This window comes from Pan troglodytes, chromosome 19, assembly GCF_028858775.2.
Source record: "Pan troglodytes isolate AG18354 chromosome 19, NHGRI_mPanTro3-v2.0_pri, whole genome shotgun sequence".
Lineage (NCBI taxonomy): Eukaryota > Metazoa > Chordata > Mammalia > Primates > Hominidae > Pan > Pan troglodytes.
Genome location: NC_072417.2, coordinates 36,685,990 through 36,704,221, shown reverse-complemented (window position 1 = coordinate 36,704,221; position 18,232 = coordinate 36,685,990). Strand labels below are relative to the sequence as shown.

The 18,232-nt window shown below is 49.6% G+C and overlaps 1 protein-coding gene across 12 annotated transcripts in view; it reads left to right on the top strand.

Moving 5' to 3' along the window:
• Positions 1 to 14,342, top strand: part of ADAP2 (ArfGAP with dual PH domains 2) — a 42,188-nt gene extending 27,846 nt beyond the window's left edge. For 4 of the 12 annotated variants that reach the window (XM_016932040.4, XM_009432450.5, XM_054670088.2 and 1 more), the window contains exons 6-10: positions 46 to 192; positions 4,428 to 4,511; positions 8,431 to 8,493; positions 9,634 to 9,711; positions 11,403 to 14,342. In XM_016932040.4, the coding sequence (XP_016787529.1) occupies positions 46 to 192; positions 4,428 to 4,511; positions 8,431 to 8,493; positions 9,634 to 9,711; positions 11,403 to 11,732 (702 nt within the window). In that variant the 3' untranslated portion in view covers positions 11,733 to 14,342. The remainder of the gene's footprint in view (positions 1 to 45; positions 193 to 4,427; positions 4,512 to 8,430; positions 8,494 to 9,633; positions 9,712 to 11,402) is intronic. The other 8 variants (XM_016932044.4, XM_001174772.7, XM_054670087.2 and 5 more) reach the window with 7 other exon arrangements.
• The last annotated feature ends 3,890 nt before the right edge of the window (positions 14,343 to 18,232 follow it).

Here is an 18,232-nt window from a genome sequence, read left to right as displayed (position 1 = left end):
ACCCTGTGGACTGTCAGCATCTTTCTTTCTCTTTCTCTCTTTCAGGGTAAAAGCCCCAAAGCTGTCATCAGCATTAAGGACTTGAATGCCACCTTCCAGACAGAGAAGATAGGGCACCCCCATGGGCTGCAGATCACCTACAGGAGAGAGGGCCACACCAGGAACCTGTTTGTGTATCATGAAAGTGGGAAGGTGAGATGCCTAGAGTTGCCACCTCCGCCTCCAGCTCGCACCCCAGGACTTGGCAGGTGCAGCTCACCACCTCCCCTGCTCACTGGTGCTGTGCTCAGCTGCCTCTTGAGATTTTCTGCTACCATTTGCCTTAATCTATCATTGCCTCCCAGTCTGAGATAAACATATGAGGAGGGCAGGGTGAGATCAGGGAGAGGAACCTGGCAAGTACCATGGCTATATCTGGACAGTGCACAGCCACCAATGAAAGTCCAGTTACAGAAGGGACTATGCCCAGGGATGCAAAGCCAGGTAGGGCCAGAGGTTCTGAATATGGGGGAGGAACTGATGGACAGTCAGGCAGCAGTGCACCCCGGGACCCTGCTTCTCAACATGTGGTCCTGGCCCAACAGCATTGGCATCACCCAGGAGCTCAAGGCTGAGCATGGTAGCTCCTGCCTGTAATCCCAGAACTTTGGGAAGCCAAGGCAGGTGGATCACTTGAACCCAGGAGTTCGAGACCAGCCTGGTAGCATAGTAAGACCCCCATCTTTACCCAAAAATACCCCCAAAATTAGCTAGGCATGGTGGCATGCACCTGTAGTCCCAACTACTTGGGAGGCTGAGGTGAGAGGATCGCTTGAGCCTGGGAGGTCGAGGCTGCAGTGAGCCATGATCACGCCACTGCACTCCAAGCCTGGGTGACAGAGCAGGACCCTGTCTCAAAAAACAAAACAAAACAAAACAAACCAGAAAGAAAGAAAGAAAAATAGAGCCTGAGGCCCACCCTGGAGCTACCAAATTAGAAACTGCATTAAAAAAAAAAAAAAAGAACAGGCCAGGCGCGGTGGCTCATGCCTGTAATCCCAGCACTTTGGGAGGCCAAGGCAGGCGGATCACGAGGTCAGGAGATCGAGACCATGCTGTCTAACACGGTGAAACCCTGTCTCTACTAAAAATACAAAAAAAATTGGCCGGGCATGGTGGCAGGTGCCTGTAGTCCCAGCTACTCAGGAGGCGGAGGCAGGAGAATGGCGTGAACTCAGGAGGCAGAGCTTGCAGTGAGCCGAGATGGCGCCACTGCACTCCAGCCTGGGTGACAGAGTAAGACTCCACCTCAAAAAAACCAAAAAAACTGCATTTTAACAGGATCCCAGGTGAGTCTTGTGCACATTAAAGTTTGAGAAGCACTATTTTTTTTTCCTTTGGAGATGGAATCTTGCTCTATTGCCCAGACTGGAGTGCAGTGGCGTGATCTCGGCTCACTGCAACCTCCACCTTCAGGGTTCAAGTGATCCTCTTGCCTCAGCCTCCCGAGTAGCTGAGATCACACCTAGCTAATTTTTTTGTATTTTTAGTAGACACAGAGTTTCGCTATGTTGGCCAGGCTGGTCTTGAATTCCTGACCTCAAGTGATCTGCCCACCTTGGCCTCCCAAAGTGCTGGGATTACAGGGGTGAGCTACTGCGCCCGGCTGAGAAGCACTATTTAATAGTCCAGGAAATCTGTCCAGTCAGAGATGAATAAGCCAATATAACAGAATAAGCTGGGTCAGGTCCTGAGCAGGGTCACATAACTAGGCAGGGGACAGAGATGCTGAGTAGGGGTGGATGAAGGTGGGTGCTGACATTTTGGACATTTTGTGACCATCTATTAACTCCCCTGGGCACTGCTTTTGGTGATTGCTGTCCATCATTTCTTAATCCTGAAAATAAGCCCCACATTATTGAGTCATGTTAGTAACTTGCTCAGGGTCACAGCCCTGCACCCACTTTACCCGCCATGTGCCTCTGCTGTAGGGAGGACCCTTGGCAGCAGGAGCCAGGAACCAGATGCAGGGACTAGACCTTCCCAAGGGGCCCCTAGCACCATGGCCCTAGCCCCCTCTCCATGCCAATCACTGCCATAAGGACTTTTACTGAGGCACCCAAGGTCTCTGGCACTTAGGATACCCAGCTCCCTCCTATCTGCCCAGTATGGTGCATCTGACAACCTGGGTCTGGCCATTCTTCTCTTTTGCTTGATGCCCCAGCCTGTCTGTTAGATGGGCATAAATGAGGGCTCCAGATTCCTGCCTGCAGGAGTCAGGGGGTGATTTAAAAGCTAAATGGACAGGCATAAGGGATGGGGAGGGGGCTGTGGCAAACAGGAAAACCTGAATGGAGGATTGAAACAAACAAAACTTTAGGAGCCAAACAGACATGTATGCAGGTTGGATTTGGCACCAGGATCACCAGATTATGACTGGAGAGACCTTCCAAGGTGAAGGCCTAGGTGTGTCTTTTCTGGAATGGCCCCATTCCCTTAGTGTCTGAGACATAAGGTTTTTTTTTGAGACAGAGTCTCGCTCTGTCACCCAGACTGGAGTGCAGTGGTGCAATCTCAGCTCACTGCAACCTCCACCTCCCAGGTTAAAGCAATTCTCCAGCCTCAGCCTCTCGAGTAGCTGGGATTACAGGCATGCACCACCATACCCGGCTGATTTTGTATTTTTAGTAGAGATGGGGTTTCACCATGTTGGTCAGGCTGGTCTCAAATTCCTGACCTCAGGTGATCCACCCGCCTCGGCCTCCCAGAGTGTTGGGATTACAGGCGTGAGCCACTGCACCTGGCCAGAGGGTCCTTAATGAACCCCAGGACAAGAGAGCACAGATCCCTGGAATACTAGGCCTGTGTGCTTCGCCTATGAGAGAGAAAGAGAAATGGTTTCATTCCTTTTAAACCATATTCAAATGACTTTCTCAATCACCACATTATATCAAAGTCACAAACTACCACTATTTGAACAAGCCTTTAGCCTCTCAATTCCAAATTCCTGGGAGAAGGAATCTGATAAGCCCAGTCCAGCCTCTGTATTGCTCCAGGCCTGGTCCAGTTGCTGTGGTTAAGCAGGGGCAGGATCACAGCAGTAAATGGGGCTGCAACTGGGGTTGGGTGAAGATAGGCGGGGTAGTTCTCACAGAAGCAGGGCTTGGGCTGAGCAAGCACCAAAAATCTATCTATTACAACATCAAAACTAACCTGCAGGATAAGTGGAATGTTTTACGTAAAAGGTGTGTGTGGGATGGAGCGGGCTAAGCAGAATGTCCCGAGAGGAAGGAACAGTAGGTGTTGGGAGAATTGCAAATAGTTTTGCATGGAAGGAGCTCAGACAGCAAAATCATAGTAAAGAACTTAAGACTTTTTTTTCTGAGGGTAGTAGACAGGACTCCAAGCCAGACTGATTAGATTTGTAATTAGAAAATCACTCTGGCTACAGGCTGGGCGCGGTGGTTCACGCCTGTAATCCCAGCACTTTGGGAGGCCGAGGCGGGCAGATCACGAGACCATCCTGGCTAACGTGGTGAAACCCTGTCACTACTAAAAATACAAAAAAAAAAAAAAAAAAAAATTAGCCGTGTGGTGGTGGGCGCCTGTAGTCCCAGCTACTCGGGAGGCTGAGGCAGGAGAATGGCATGAACCCGGAAGGCGGAGGTTGCAGTGAGCCACGATCGCGCCACTGCACACTCTAGCATCGGCGACAGCATGAGACTCCATCTAAAAATAAATAAATAAATAAAGGAAAATCACTCAGGCTGCCATGAGAGGGCCAGTTGGAGAGCAGCTGATCAAGGCCAGCTAGATACATGGTTGTCTACGTGGGAGATGAAGGTGGCCCAGGCTGCTGAGGGACATGTTCTCTCAGAGTGACAGCAGAAGGGGCCAAGCCAGCTTTGGCCTAAGTTGCCATGAGCATCCTCATTAGAGGAGCATCCCCAGGCATACCTGCTCCCCACCCAAATGCCAATCTTTGACATCTGAGGACAATGATTTCCTAGAGCCTTGCTCCTTAGAGTGCATTCCACTGACTAGCAGCATCATATCACCTGAGAGCGTGTTAGGAATGCAGAGTCTTGGGCCCCCTTCCAAACCTACTGGATATGCCTCTGCATTTTAACAAGAGCCTCAGGTGATTTTGCACGCATTAGAAGGTGAAAAGCACTGTCCGAGGCCATTGCAGAACTCCCGTGCAGTTCACCCAATCCTTTTCCAGGGCTCTGGTATCCCTGTCAGAGGCTTCCTGCTTGCCCGGGTTAGCCCACGAGGCTCTGACACAATCCTCCCTGGATGCCCCTGAGCCGAGCTGTGGGGTGTGTGCAGGTGCTGAATATATGTGCCCCACACCCAATGCCCAGCTAGCTTCCCGCCACCAGAGGTAGCTCCCCACCCACCCCATCTCACTGCTGTGTGTGTGTCCTGTGCACTTCTCTCCGCAGGAGATAGTGGACTGGTTCAATGCCCTCCGAGCAGCCCGTCTGCAGTACCTAAAAATGGCCTTTCCTGAACTCCCAGAGTCTGAGGTGAGCTAAATGCGGACCCCAATTTCTGAATCTCCTCTTGGCCATCTCCTTCTTTCCCTGTCTGTTGACCTCGAAGACACTCAGAAGCCAGACTAGGGCTGGGCGCGGTGGCTCACGCCTGTAATCCCAGCACTTTGGGAGGCCGAGGCGGGCGGATCACGAGGTCAGGAGATCGAGACCATCCTGGCTAGCATGGTGAAACCCCATCTCTACTAAAAATACAAAAAAATTAGACGGGTGTGGTGGCAGGCACCTGTAGTCCCAGCTACTTGGGAGGCTGAGGCAGGAGAATGGTGTTAACCCGGGAGGCGGAGCTTGCAGTGAGCCCAGATGGCGCCGCTGCACTCCAGCCTGGGTGACAGAGTGAGACTCCGTCTCAAAAAAAAAAAAAAAAAAAAAAAGAAGAAGCCAGACTAGGTTTGTTTGCAAGCAAGACCTCGAGGTTGAGGGCTGGGCTGCTCAGAGGGAAGCCCAAGGCATTCTCCAGGGGAGCCTGCGGGGGTTACAGCCTCACATACGACAAGGCGGCCTCCCAAAAGCTGGTCAGTGTCTCCCCTTCAGAAGAGTGTCAAGGGGCTCAGCAATTGGTCATCTCTTTCTGAACCCTTCTCCCTCTAAAATGTAGAAATGATCCCTAACATACTGCTTACAGAGTGCTTTGAGCCCATTTTGTCTTGTGAAATGGCAGCCAGGCAGGGGTGATTATTTCCATTTCACTGATGAGATATACAGTCCCAGGAAGGGCAGGTGAATAACCAAAGGTGTGCTTCCCTTTCTAAAATCCCCTCTTTGCCCTGTGATGCTCTGGGCTTGGGAAAGCCTGGGATCCTCTCCATTACAGTTGTAACAGGAGCAGGTATGCCCTTCATGGCCAACATCATGGGGAGCCGAGAACTTCATTTTGATTGTCTCCAGACTTCTGGGGCCTTCATCTCCCTATCTCAGGCTGGGCCAGGGAGGCCCGCATGGTGTAGGGCAGAGGATGCTGTCTCAAGCCAGGAAGCCTGGGCTCTCAGGGATGCGCTATTGCTCACTTGCTGTGTGACCCCTGCAGGTCCTGGCACCCCTCTGAGCTTCTATTTCCATATAAGTAAGATGGCGGTTAGTCCAGGTCATCTTCAGGGTCCCTTCTGCCTCTGAGATTCTATGCTCTGGTCCTCTTCAAGAGGCTCCCCTCCAAGAGGATTTTATAAGTGATGGGGCTGGAAAACCATTTTAATGCTGGGATTTTCTTAATCTCAACCATTAGAGTTTCCTTGAAAGCCTAAATGCTCCTAAATTCCAAGGTTTGTAGGGAGCCAGTTGTCTGGAATAGGGTCCCCTCCAGGCCCAGGGATGTGCTGAGATGGCAGCTCTCTGGGAGCAATTCCAGCAAGGCCCGAGTCAGAGCCCTTGAGTCAGTCTGCTGAGTTTGCACCCAGAACTGGTTAATGCTGGCTCCCATGGGTGGGGAGTGGAGACTGCTGACTGCTGACTATGAGGAGGGAGGACAAAGTGCAGATGCTCAGCTTTATTTAATCTGGGCAAGCTGCCCATCTTTGCTGACATATGTAAAGGAAATTGCTCTTTGGTCAACATCCTCAATGTTCCCCTGCCTCTCTCATCCACTGTCGGTACCTGATATCCATCCCGTGTCTTTCCTCCCATTTAATGTCTGTGTATGGTGTGAGGTTCTGAGCAATCACCAGGCCTGGCTCAAGCTTTAGGGGTCCACATGTTGGAAACCCAGGGCATCCCAGTGGGGTTTGTGGTCCTGTAATAAATGCATATGGTCTCTTGGACTTCAGAGAAAGTAGGTTTTGTCGCCATGGTGATAGATGAGTGCATCGAGGCTCAGAGAGGTGAGGTGACTTGCCTAGGTGATAGTACCTACTTTCTAGGGCTATTGTGAGACTCCAGCGAGCCAAGGCATCAGAAGTACAGGAAGCAGTGCTCCAGCCATGTGACTTTCCTTTTTTTCCCAATGGTTTCCCTAGGCCTCTGCTTGCTCTGTGCTGGCTCAAATTCCGAATATTGAGCAGTTCGGGACTCCATCTGTTTTCTCCAAATGGAACAATTAAAGCCTAGGGAATGTATTTTAGGAGAAGGGGAGTAGTACAGTTTATATCTTCTTTCTTACGTTAAAAAAATTTTTTTTATTTTTTATAGAGATGATGTCTCACTTATGTTGCCCAGGCTGGTCTTGAACTTCTGGCCTCAAGCAATCCTCCTACCTCGGCCTCCCAAAGTGCTGGGATTACAGGTGTGAGCCACTGCATCTGACCAATATTTTCTTTTCTTTTCTTTTCTTTTTTTTTTTTGAGACGGAGTCTCGCTCTTTCGCCCAGGCCGGAGTGCAGTGGCGCGATCTCGGCTCACTGCAAGCTCCGCCTCCCAGGTTCATGCCATTCTCCTGCCTCAGCCTCCCGAGTAGCTGGGACTACAGGCACCCGCCACCGCACCCGGCTACTTTTTTGTATTTTTAGTGGAGACGGGGTTTCACTGTGTTAGCCAGGATGGTCTCGATCTCCTGACCTCGTGATCCACACGCCTCGGCCTCCCAAAGTGCTGGGATTACAGGCGTGAGCCACTGCGCCCGGCCTAATATTTTCATTTTTGGCTCACAAATTTCCCCCTTTTAAACTTCCCATAGCTGTTCCCCAGACCTCACTTCCCCTGTGCCTCTGCCCTGGGCCCTGGAGCTCTGGAGAAGCCTCTCTGTTCTTTGAAGCCTGGACTGTCATTTGAAGCTCTAGACTTTCCAGGTTAATGCCTAAGAGCATAGGAGGCCATCATCAACCCCTGGAAAAGTCTCTGGGCGTAGGCTGCCAGGCTGGAAGGGATGCTGGGGATCACATGATCCAGGCTGTTTATCACACAGGGGAGACATAAGGCCTCGAGAGACAGAAGGTCTTAACAAAGGTAATGCAGCTGATGGAGGCCAGAACTGGAATTAGAACCAGGTCTCCCGACTTCTGCTTCAGAACTTTCTCTGTCCACTCTGGCATCATTTTCTTTTCTTTTTTGTTTTGTTTTGTTTTGTTTTGAGATGGAGTCTCCCTCTGTCACCCAGACTGGAGTGCAGTGGCACTATCTCAGCTCACTGCAACCTCTGCCTCCCAAGTTCAAGGGATTCTCTTGCCTCAGCCTCCTGAGTAGCTGGGATTACAAGCGCGTGCCACCATGCCCAGCTAATTTTTATATTTTTAGTAAAGGTGAGGTTTCGCCATGTTGGCCAGGCTAGTCTCAAACTCCTGGCCTCAAGTGATCTGCCTGCCTTGACCTCCCAAAGTGCTGGGATTACAGGTGTGAGCCACTGCACCCAGCCTCTGGCTGTTATTTTCTTGTTGCTTGGTGTCAGAATCCTGACCAGGCCTTTCCCAAGGTCCTGCTCAGAGGGCCCTGGCATATTTATACTTTAGCACCTAGTGTAGTGGTAGGAGTACAGTCTAGTGTCATCGGCCCTGGGCCTGAATCTCAGCTCTTTGTGCTACCAGTGATGTGACTTTGGGAAAATCCCCATCGCCTTCTCTGTGGCCTGGTTTCTTCAGATGTGTAATGAGGCTGGTGATACCCACCTCGCAGGGTGATTGAGAATTGCACCTGGAGCCTGACGCAAAGTGGACCCTCAGAACATGTTGCCTGACACCAAGAGGGTCTCTGCAGAGCCTTGCCTATGTCCACACCCTGGGGTTACTGAAGGAATCCTTAAACCAAAACTCGGCCGTGCCACTAAGCTCTGCAAACATCTGGGGTGCTGTCGACTGGCTTTGTTGAAATATTAATATTACGACCATTGCACTTTCCAAATATAATACTGTGAGCCATGAGCGTACATCCTTCCCCATTTCAAACTTCCCCTTTGTCGGGAGCCAAGCTCGGCGGGAACCTGGAGCCTTGGGGTGTGAGTTGGGGGTCAGTGTCTGTCTCTCTTCCCCAGCTCGTGCCATTCCTCACCAGGAACTACCTCAAACAAGGCTTCATGGAAAAGACTGGGCCAAAGGTACCTTCTACCACTCCCTGGGGAACTTAATATGGTTTAATGTATATAGAAGGTTTCATGTGTTTATGGGATGATTGTTAAGAGGACAGTGAAAGGTGTTAGGCCAAGCTTGTCCAACCCACAGCCCATGGGCCACATGCAACCCAGGACGGCTTGGAATGAGGCCCAACAGAAATTCATAAGCTTTCTTTTTTAAATTTTTTTGAGACAGTCTTGCTCTGTCACCCAGGCCAGAGTACAGTGGTGTGATCTCGGCTCACTGCAACCTCCGCCTCCCGGATTCAAGCGATTCTCCTGCCTCAGACTCCTGAGCAGCTGGGATTACAGGTGCCCACCACCATGCCCGGCTAATTTTTGTAATTTTAGTAGAGATGGGGTTTCACCATGTTGGCCAGGCTGGTCTCGAACTCCTGACCTCAAGCGATCTGCCCGCCTCAGCCTCCCAAAGTGCTGGGATTACAGGCATGAGCCACCATGCCCAGCCAAATTCGTGAGCTTTCTTAAAACATTATGAGATATTTTTGCGATTTTTTTTTTTTTTTTTTTTTTTAGCTCATCAGCTATCATTAGTGTTAGTGTATTTTATGTGTGGCCCAAGACAATTCTTCCAATGTGGCCCAGGGAAGGCAAGAGATTGGATATTCCTGTGTTAGGCAATCATGAAAGCAAGCCTTGGGCAGGTGGAAAAAGCAGTCAAAGGGTTGTTTTCAGAGAGGCGCAGGCCCTCCGCCTGGTTCTTGTTGCTGGGCTTTCTCTCCCTGACCTAGGTTAGAATTTGGCCAAGGCCAGCACTTTCAGCCTTGCCAAGCAGTAGCCACTTCTGATTTTTTCCAACTTCCTTTTTCTCCGGCTTCTTTGTCTACAGCCTGAGAAAGAGGAAGGTGCCTCTTCCAAGTTGAGGCAGCAGGGTGAAGCTGGCAAAGGGTATGGTGGGGTTGGAAGGGGAATGGGCAGAACCTTCAGAGCCTGAGGGCTCCTGTCCAGGCCCCAGGGAGAAGCACTAGGATGTCTGACTGAGGAGGCTGGGCTGGAGAACCAGTGGGACTGGCCAGCTCCTTTGGTTTGGGCTGGGCTGGCCCCTGACCTCTATCCTCAGAAACTGACTTGGTCATCTGTGGTAAGAAGTTCCCTCTTTTGCAGCAGAAAGAACCTTTCAAGAAAAGGTGGTTCGCCCTGGATTGCCATGAGCGGAGGCTGCTCTATTACAAGAACCCACTGGTAAGAGCCACTCCTGCTCCCTCCCCAGGGCTTCCTCAAACAGAGCTGGGTGGTGCTTGTCTGGCACTATGTGAAAGCTACAGATAAACACATCTCCCAGAGCCCCAGAGCTAGAGAAACCTTGAGAGGAAAACCTCTACCCCTTGTTTTTGTTTCTCTTGAGTAATCTCCTATGGCATGAAGCTTCTCCTCGCTTTCAGAAAGTCTATTATGAGTATCCAAAATGCTGCCCATGGTAGTTAAATATGGTGTATCTCTTCCTCTAGTCTCCAGGGCTCACTTCTAACCAAGAGGCCGTGACGTGTAGTAGTTAGGAGTGTGGTGGACTCTAGAACCCCACTGTCTGGGCTCTGGTCTCAGCCCTGCCACTTGTAGTAGTGTTGCCTTGAGCCGTGTACTTAGCGCTCTGTGCCTCGGTTTCCTCCTCTGAAAAACAGGCTTAATAAGAATGCCTTCCCCAGAGGTTGCCATGATGGTTATTTAAGTTACTATATATAAAGCATTGTAATTCCTGATGCTGATTTTAATAAGTGCTCCGTAAATGTTAGGTATCACTTATTTTTTTTTTAGAGACAGAGTCTCTCTCTGTCACTCAGGCTGGAATGCAGTGGCACAATCACAGCTCATTGCAACCTTGAACTTCTGGGCCCAAGTTATCTTCCTGCCTCAGCCTCCCAAGTAGCTCAGAATATAGGCATGCATCACCATGCCCAGCTAATTAAAAAAAAAAAATTTAGGGCTGGATGTGCTGCCTTTTGTCTGTAATCCCAGCACTTTGGGAGGCTGAGACAGGAGGATCGCTTGAGCCCAGAAGTTCGAGACCAGCCTGCGCAACATAATGAGATCCCATCTCTACAAGAAACTTAAGGCCAGGCACGGTGGCTCACATCTGTAAACCCAGCATTTTGGGAGGCTGAGGCGGGGCAGATCACGAGGTCAGGAGTTCGAGACTAGCCTAACCAACATGGTGAAACCCTGTCTCTACTAAAAATACAAAAATTAGCTGGACGTGGTGGTGCGTGCCTGTAAGCCCAGCTACTCAGGAGGCTGAGGCAGGAGAATCGCTTGAAACTGGGAGGCAGAGGGTGCAGTGAGCTGAGATCATGCCATTGCACTCCAGCCTGGGTGCAGAGTGAGACTCCGTCTCAAAAAAAAAAAAAGAAAGAAAGAAAAAAAAAGAAACTTAAAAATTAGTCAGGTGTGGTGGTGCATGCCTGTAGTCCTAGCTGCTTGGGAGGCTGAGGTGGGAGGATTGCCTGAGCCTGGGAGGTTGAGGCTGGGATGAGCCATGATTGTGCCACTGCACTTCCAGCCTGGGTGACAGAGTGAGGCCCTGTCTCCAAAAACAATTCATAATAATAATTAATAATTTTTTTTTGTAGAGAAGGGGTCTCACTATGTTGTCCAGGTTGGTCTCATATTCCTGGCCTCAGGCAATCCTCTGCCTTGGCTTCCCAAAGTGCTAGGATTACAGGCATGAACTACCAGGCCCACCCTCAGTATCTTTTCAATAGATGATGTGTATGATTTATTTTAGGGTTTTGATCTTTCAAATTCTGGGTCCCACTTAGCAGAAATCCCAGCAGGGACCTCATACCCCTTTCCCAAAATAAAGCTTGGAGGCTGTCAGGGCTGCAGGGCCCCTCTGCCCTGGGGGCACCCTCTGATGACCCTGTATTCTCCATTTTCAGGATGCCTTCGAGCAGGGCCAGGTTTTTCTTGGGAACAAGGAGCAGGGATATGAAGCCTATGAAGACCTGCCCAAGGGCATCCGAGGAAATCGCTGGAAAGCCGGACTCACCATTGTCACCCCAGAGCGGAGATTTGTCCTCACTTGCCCCAATGAGAAGGAACAGCAGGAATGGCTGGAAAGTTTGCGGGGTGTCCTGTCCAGCCCCTTGACGCCCCTCAACCGGCTTAGTAAGAAGCAGGAACTGAGGGGTGTTCTTTTGGCCAAGGGCAGAGGACAGAAAATTGCTTCTTCACTTAGGTTCAGCTTTGATGCCACAAAAGATTCCTGATTCCTGAGTATGCTCTTTTCGTTGTCTTCTCTTCCTGCAAAAGAAAAGCACAGACATGCCATTATTGCCAAAAAGTCTCCTCTGTCCACTCTGGGTTCCCCTAACCGAGCCCTTCCCCAGGAGCTTTTAGAGGAGTTTGGCCCTGGCAGAACCCCTGGGTGCTGTCCGTACCCCTCGCGGTGTGGGGGCTGAGCAGCTTCTCTTTCCCTCCACCGTGCTCTATGCTGATCTTTTTTCTCGTGAGAAAACCCTGGCCTGTTATTATTAGCTAAGGTCACACCCGCTGGGCAGCTCCTGGGATTTTTGGATTCCTCCCCACTCCAGAGCGAAGGCTATTTCTAGTGGCTTCTTTTCTCTGAGTCCTCCCTTCTGTCTGCCTCTCTCCTGTTCCTCCTCTTTACCAGTAGGGCTTCCTCAATGCCGACAGCCCTGTGAAAAAAGAGGAGACATGCTGAGCTCCGGCAGGAAACTGCTGGCCCAGGACCTGGCTTCTGGGGCACAAAGGAGAATTTCTGTGTTTGGAAAAGTACAGACTGAGCAGGTGACCCCCGCACAGCCCCTTGGGGGAAACACTTGTGCCCTTTGAGTCTGACAGATATAAACACAGACTCTCTTGACTGTCCCACAAAGGCCAAAGCCAGAGAACCTCAGAAAGGGACTTGCAAATTGTGAGTGAGGCATATCAGCTGGTGCTTTCTTTTCTCTGTGGGCTGCCATTTATGAATCTCTTGGTTTCTCTCTGTCTCTGTCCCTCCACTTTTCTCTCCTTTGCTGGTGTGTGCATTCCCTCTGACGCCCTGGCTCTCACTCTTTCACTCTGTTTTTTGTTCTGGTTCCCTCTGTCTTTGTGGTTTTTTTTTAATTTTCTTTTTTTGAGGTGGGGTCTTGCACTGTCACCCAGGCTGGAGTGCAGTGGTGCGATCTCAGCTCACTGCAACCTCTTCTTCCTGGGCTCAGGCAATCCTCTCACCTCAGCCTCCCAAGTAGCTGGGACTACAGGCTTGTGACACCACGTCTAGCTAATTTGTTTTGTATTTTTGGTAGAGACAGAGTTTCACCATGTTGCTCAGGCTGGTCTCGAACTCCTGAGCTCAAGTGATCCACCTGCCTCGGCCTCCCAAAGTGCTGGGATTACAGGCATGAGCCACTGCGCCCGGCCATGGCACCCTCTGTCTTTGTACGCCTGTCCCTTTGCTGTCCCTCTCCTCCACAGGACAGCATTGGCATGGCCACCTCCCTCAGCCCTCTTCATTTCCCTTGTAGCTGCATCAACAGAGAGTGGCCGCAGCAGCAGGTGACCCATTAACTGAGGAACTGGCTGCCACTGAACACCTGGAACTCCTTGTGGGAAGAAGTTTGCACCTCAGCCCTGGCTGCCCACCATCAGTGCCCCGCAGTCAGCAGCCATCCCTGGCAGTGAACTCTGCCAGGACTGAAGCTGTGGCTTTATCCATCAGCTCCCTGGGCCTTCCCCGCAACCCACCCTGGGGATCTGAGGATCTGGTGCATAGATGAACATCTATCCCCTCCTCCCCCATACACACCTAGGCTTGAAATGCCCTACCGGCCCAGAACTTTCTCACATCTGAAATGGAGGCATTGCAATGAAAAGGCACCCACAGCATCATGCAAATGGCATCTTGTAAAAAAAAAAAAAAGTTTAATCTGAATCTAACTATGAGGAAATAATCAGACAAATACTAATTAGGGGCATTCTGCTAAACATCTGACCCAGACTCTTCAAAAATGAAGAGTGAAAGATAAAGTAGTCAATGGCCGGGCGCAGTGAGATTGCGCCATTGCATTCCAGCCTGGGTGACAGAGTGAGACTCCGTATCAAAAAGAAAAAAAAGGAACTGAATGAAATCTCAGATGGCTGAAATGTTACAGAAACAGAGCACCAAGTCCCCTGCTCTGTGACTCGTTCCTTTCCTCTGTCTTCAAGCAACACGCAGAAATACACTGGATGTTCTCTCTTCACTTCAATGGAGACCCAAGGAGCTGGGAGCGTCTCTTAAGAGATTCTCTGTGGCTGGGTGTGATGGCTCATGCCCATAATCCCAGCCCTTTGGGAAGCTGAGGCAGGAGGATTGAGACCAGGAGTTCGAGAAGAGCCTGGGCAACATAGTGAGACCCAATCTCTACAAAGAAAAAAAAAATTAGCTGGACATGGTAATGAATGCCTGTAGTCCCAGCTACTCTGGACGCTGATGTGAGAGGATCACTTGAACCAGGGAGGTCATGGCTACAGTGACCCCTCATTGCACCACTGCACTTAGCCTGGGTGACAGAGTGAGACCCTGTCTCAAAAAAAAAAATCTATGCATTGTATGGGACTTTCCTTTGGATCCCCCAATCAAAGGATAAGCAATGCATAAGCCTGTGTCCTTCCTGAAGCTTCTCGACTGCCCAGATAGGGAGGTGAGTCCTCTCTATCTCCTCTGGCTCTGGAAGCACCTTGAAAATGTGCATTTTCAAGGACACTTGCTGGGCTGTGCATTAAGGGCCAGTTTACTTGTCTGCCTCTTTGACCACCTGTGAACTCTGTTGGGTGTACTCTGCTAAGTTCTGGGGATGAGGAAATTAATAAAGGTACAGTCTTGCCCTCAAGGAACTTATGGTCTAGAGGAGAAGAACGAGAAGTATAGATAGGCAGTAACAAAGCTACTTGAAGAGGCCAACTGGGATTCTAAGGGTGGGAAAGAACAGACACAAGAGATAAAGTCCTAATGAAATGGAGTGCTTGGTTTTGGATGATTCCTTCCTCAAGGAAGAGTATGCTTCTATACTCTTATATTAAATCCCTTTTTCCCTTTTTGGCTTGTTAGTGCTAGGAAGTTTCTATTACTTGAATCAGTCCTGACAGATAAAGTTCTCTAAAAGAGATGATACCTATGCTGAATCCTGAAGAAAGAGTAGAAGACAGTTGGGTTGGGGTGGGAGGAGGCAGAGAAAGAAGCATGTGTAAAGGCTCAGAGATATCAGGTGTGCACGTGCCTGTAGTCCTAGCTACTGGGGAGGGTGAGGTGGGAAGATCATTTGAGCCCAGGAGTTCTGGGCTTTAGTGCACAATGCTAATTGGGTGTCCACACTAAATTTGGCATCAACATGGTGACCTCCCAGGAGTGAGGAATCACCAGTTTGCCTAAGGAGGGGTGAACTGGCCCAGATCAGAAATGAAGCACTTCCGTGCCGGTCAGTAGAGGGATCATGCCTGTGAACAGCCATTGCACTGCAGCCTGGGTAACGAGCGAAGCTCCGTCTAAAAAAAGAAAATAGCTAGGCATGGGCACTGTAATGCATGCCTGTAGTCCCAGCTACTCAGGAGGCAGAGGTGGGAGGCTTGCTTGGGCCTGGGGGGTTATGCACTCCAGCCTGGGTGACAGAGTGAGACTCCATCTCCAAAAAAAAAAAAAAAAAAGAAAAGAAAATTTGAATCACACTTCCCTTGTATTAGCGTTCTCCAGAGAAACAGAACCAATGATATACATATATATATGGCTATAGAAAGAAATTTATTGGTCGGGCACGGTGGCTCACGCCTATAATCCTAGCACTTTGGGAGGCTGAGGCAGGCAGATCGTGAGGTCAGGAGATCAAGACCATCCTGGCCAACATGGTGAAACCCCGTCTCTACTAAAAATACAAAAATTAGCTGACTGTGGTGGCACGTGCCTGTAGTCCCAGCTACTCAGGAAGCTGAGGCAGGAGAATCGCTTGAACCCGGCAGGCGGAGGTTGCAGTGAACCAAGATTGCGCCACTGCACTCCAGCCTGGCGACAGAGTGAGACTCCGTCTCAAAAAAAGAAAAAGAAAAAGAAAAAGAAAAAAAAAAGCCAGGCATGGTGGCATGTGCCTGTAGTCCCAGCTACTCGAGGCTGAACTCCCACTTAAGCCTGAGATTTCAAGACTGCAGTGAGCTATGGTCTCACCACTGCACTCCAGCCTGGGTGACAGAGTGAGACTCTGCTTCAGCGAAGAACAGTTATGTCACACCCCAAAACTCCCTTGTAGCCACACCCTTCCCCTGCCCCATGGCAACCATTGATCCGTTCATCATTATAGATTGTACTTTCAAAAATGCCATATAAATGGAATCATTTAATGTGTAATTTTTATTTTATTTTATTTTATTTGTTTTATTTATTTATTTTTTTGAGACAGAGTCTCGCTCTGTTGCCCAGGCTGGAGTGCAGTGGCGCAATCTTGGCTCACTGCAAGCTCCGCCTCCTGGGTTCACGCCATTCTCCTGCCTCAGCCTCCCGAGTAGCTGGGACTACAGGCGCCCGCCACTATGCCTGGCTAATTTTTTGTATTTTTAGTAGAGACAGGGTTTCATCATGTTAGCCAGGAGGGTCTCGATCTCCCGACCTCGTGATCCACCTGCCTCGGCCTCCCAAAGTGCTGGGATTACAGGCATGAGCCACCGCGCCAGGCCTGTAATTTTTAAAGACTGGATTATTTCACAGCACATGATACCTTTGAGATTCATCAAAGTCACTGCATGTGTCAATATGTCTTTCCTTATTGCTAAGAAGTATTCCACTATATGGCTATACCATACCTTGTTTATCCAATGGAATGCTGCTTAGCAATAAAAAGGAACAAATTATTCATACATACAACAGTCCCCAGGTATGGGGCTTCTGGTTCATATTGATGCAGGGTAGGTAGTCAAGGAAGTAACCAGGGTCTCAGGATACAGCAATCATGCTGACCATTCAGTCAACCCAATAAGCCTCAGCATTCACAATGCAACTGAGCTAATTCAAGCAAAGCTAACTGCAGTAGGGAATTTCCCGTGTAAACAGCATGCAAACTTTGGGGTTCACCTCCCCTCCCCTCCTCTCCCCTCTCCTCTCCTGTCCTTTCCTTTTTCTGAGATGGAGTCTTGCTCTGTCAACCAGGCTGGAGTGCAGTGGTGTCATCCCGGCTCACTACAACCTCTGCCTCCCAGGTTCAAGCAATTCTTCTGCCTCAGCCTCCTGAGTAGCTGGGACCACAGGCACATGCCACCATGCCCGGCTAATTTTTGTATTTTTCTGTAGAGATGGGATTTCATTATGTTGGCCAGGCTGCTCTCTAACTCCTGACCTCAGGTGATCCACCCACCTCAGCCTCCCAAAATGCTGGGATTACATGCGTGAGCCACCGCGCCCGGCCCTGACAGCATGCACACTTTGATTTTACCTGGTCTCAAACTGACCCTTTGCTTATTTTAATAGTAAAAAATACACCCCTGGGTGGAAATTTAAGATGGTAATGAGACATGTGTGTATGAACAAGCATGTAAACTACTGTGCATGTGCACCCAGAAGACCACCCAGAACATGCTTACTAGTGACTCCTCTTTCCACTTCCTTATGAATAATCACGTAAGACTCCCATAAAGGCAGTCTCCTTAGTGCCAGTTTTTGCTGTCTCATCCTTAAACGAGCAGCCTACCCTGAATCCTCTCTCTCAGAGTGTGCTCCCCATTCTGCACTTAATTTTCAAAATCCTATTTCTCCTTTACAATAAATAACTCTTACTCTATGCTGCACTTTTTTTTTTCCCCGAGATGGAGTCTCTCTCTGTCGCCAGGCTGGAGTGCAGTAGAGTGATCTTGGCTCACTGAAACCTCTGACTCCCTGGTTCAAGCAATTCTCCTGCCTCTGCCTCCCAAGTAGCTGGGATTACAGGCACGCACCACCACGTCCAGCTAATTTTTGGTATTTTTAGTAGATATGAGGTTTCACCATGTTGGCCAGGATGGTCTTGAATTCTTGACCTCATGATCCGCCCACTTCGGCCTCCCAAAGTGCTGGGATTACAGGCATGAGCCACCGTGCCTGGCCTATGCTGCACTTCTTTTGCTGTGTGTCTCTTGTTTCATTTTTTTTTTTTTTGAGATGGAGTCTCGCTCTGTTGCCCAGGCTGGAGTGCAGTGGCACGATCTCGGCTCACTGCAAGCTCCGCCTCTTGGGTTCATGCCATTCTCCTGCCTCAGCCTCCCGAGTAGCTGGGACACAGGCGCCTGCTACCACGCCCGGCTACTTTTTTGTATTTTTAGTAGAGGTGGGGTTTCACCACATTACCCAGGATGGTCTCAATCTCCAGAACTCGTGATCTGCCTGCCTGGGCCTCCCAAAGTGCTGGGATTACAGGCATGAGCCACCGTGTCCGGCCTAAATTCTTTTAAACTAAGAAGACAAGAACCAGGGTATCACAATAGCCATCAACATTTGTTTAGATATATGCTTAATTTTATAACAAACTTTCCCGGTGGCTGTACTACTTGACATTTCACTAGTGATGTATGAGAGTTCCAGTTACTCTATCACCAACAGTTGGTGTTGTCGGTATTTTTTATTTTAACTGTTCTGATAGGTATGGAGTCGTATTTTATTATGGTTCTAATATGCATTTCCCTAGCGGTTGACAATGTCGAAGACCTATTATGTACTTATTGGCCAATCTTATATCTTCTTTGATGAAGTAACCATTTGATTCTCTAGCTT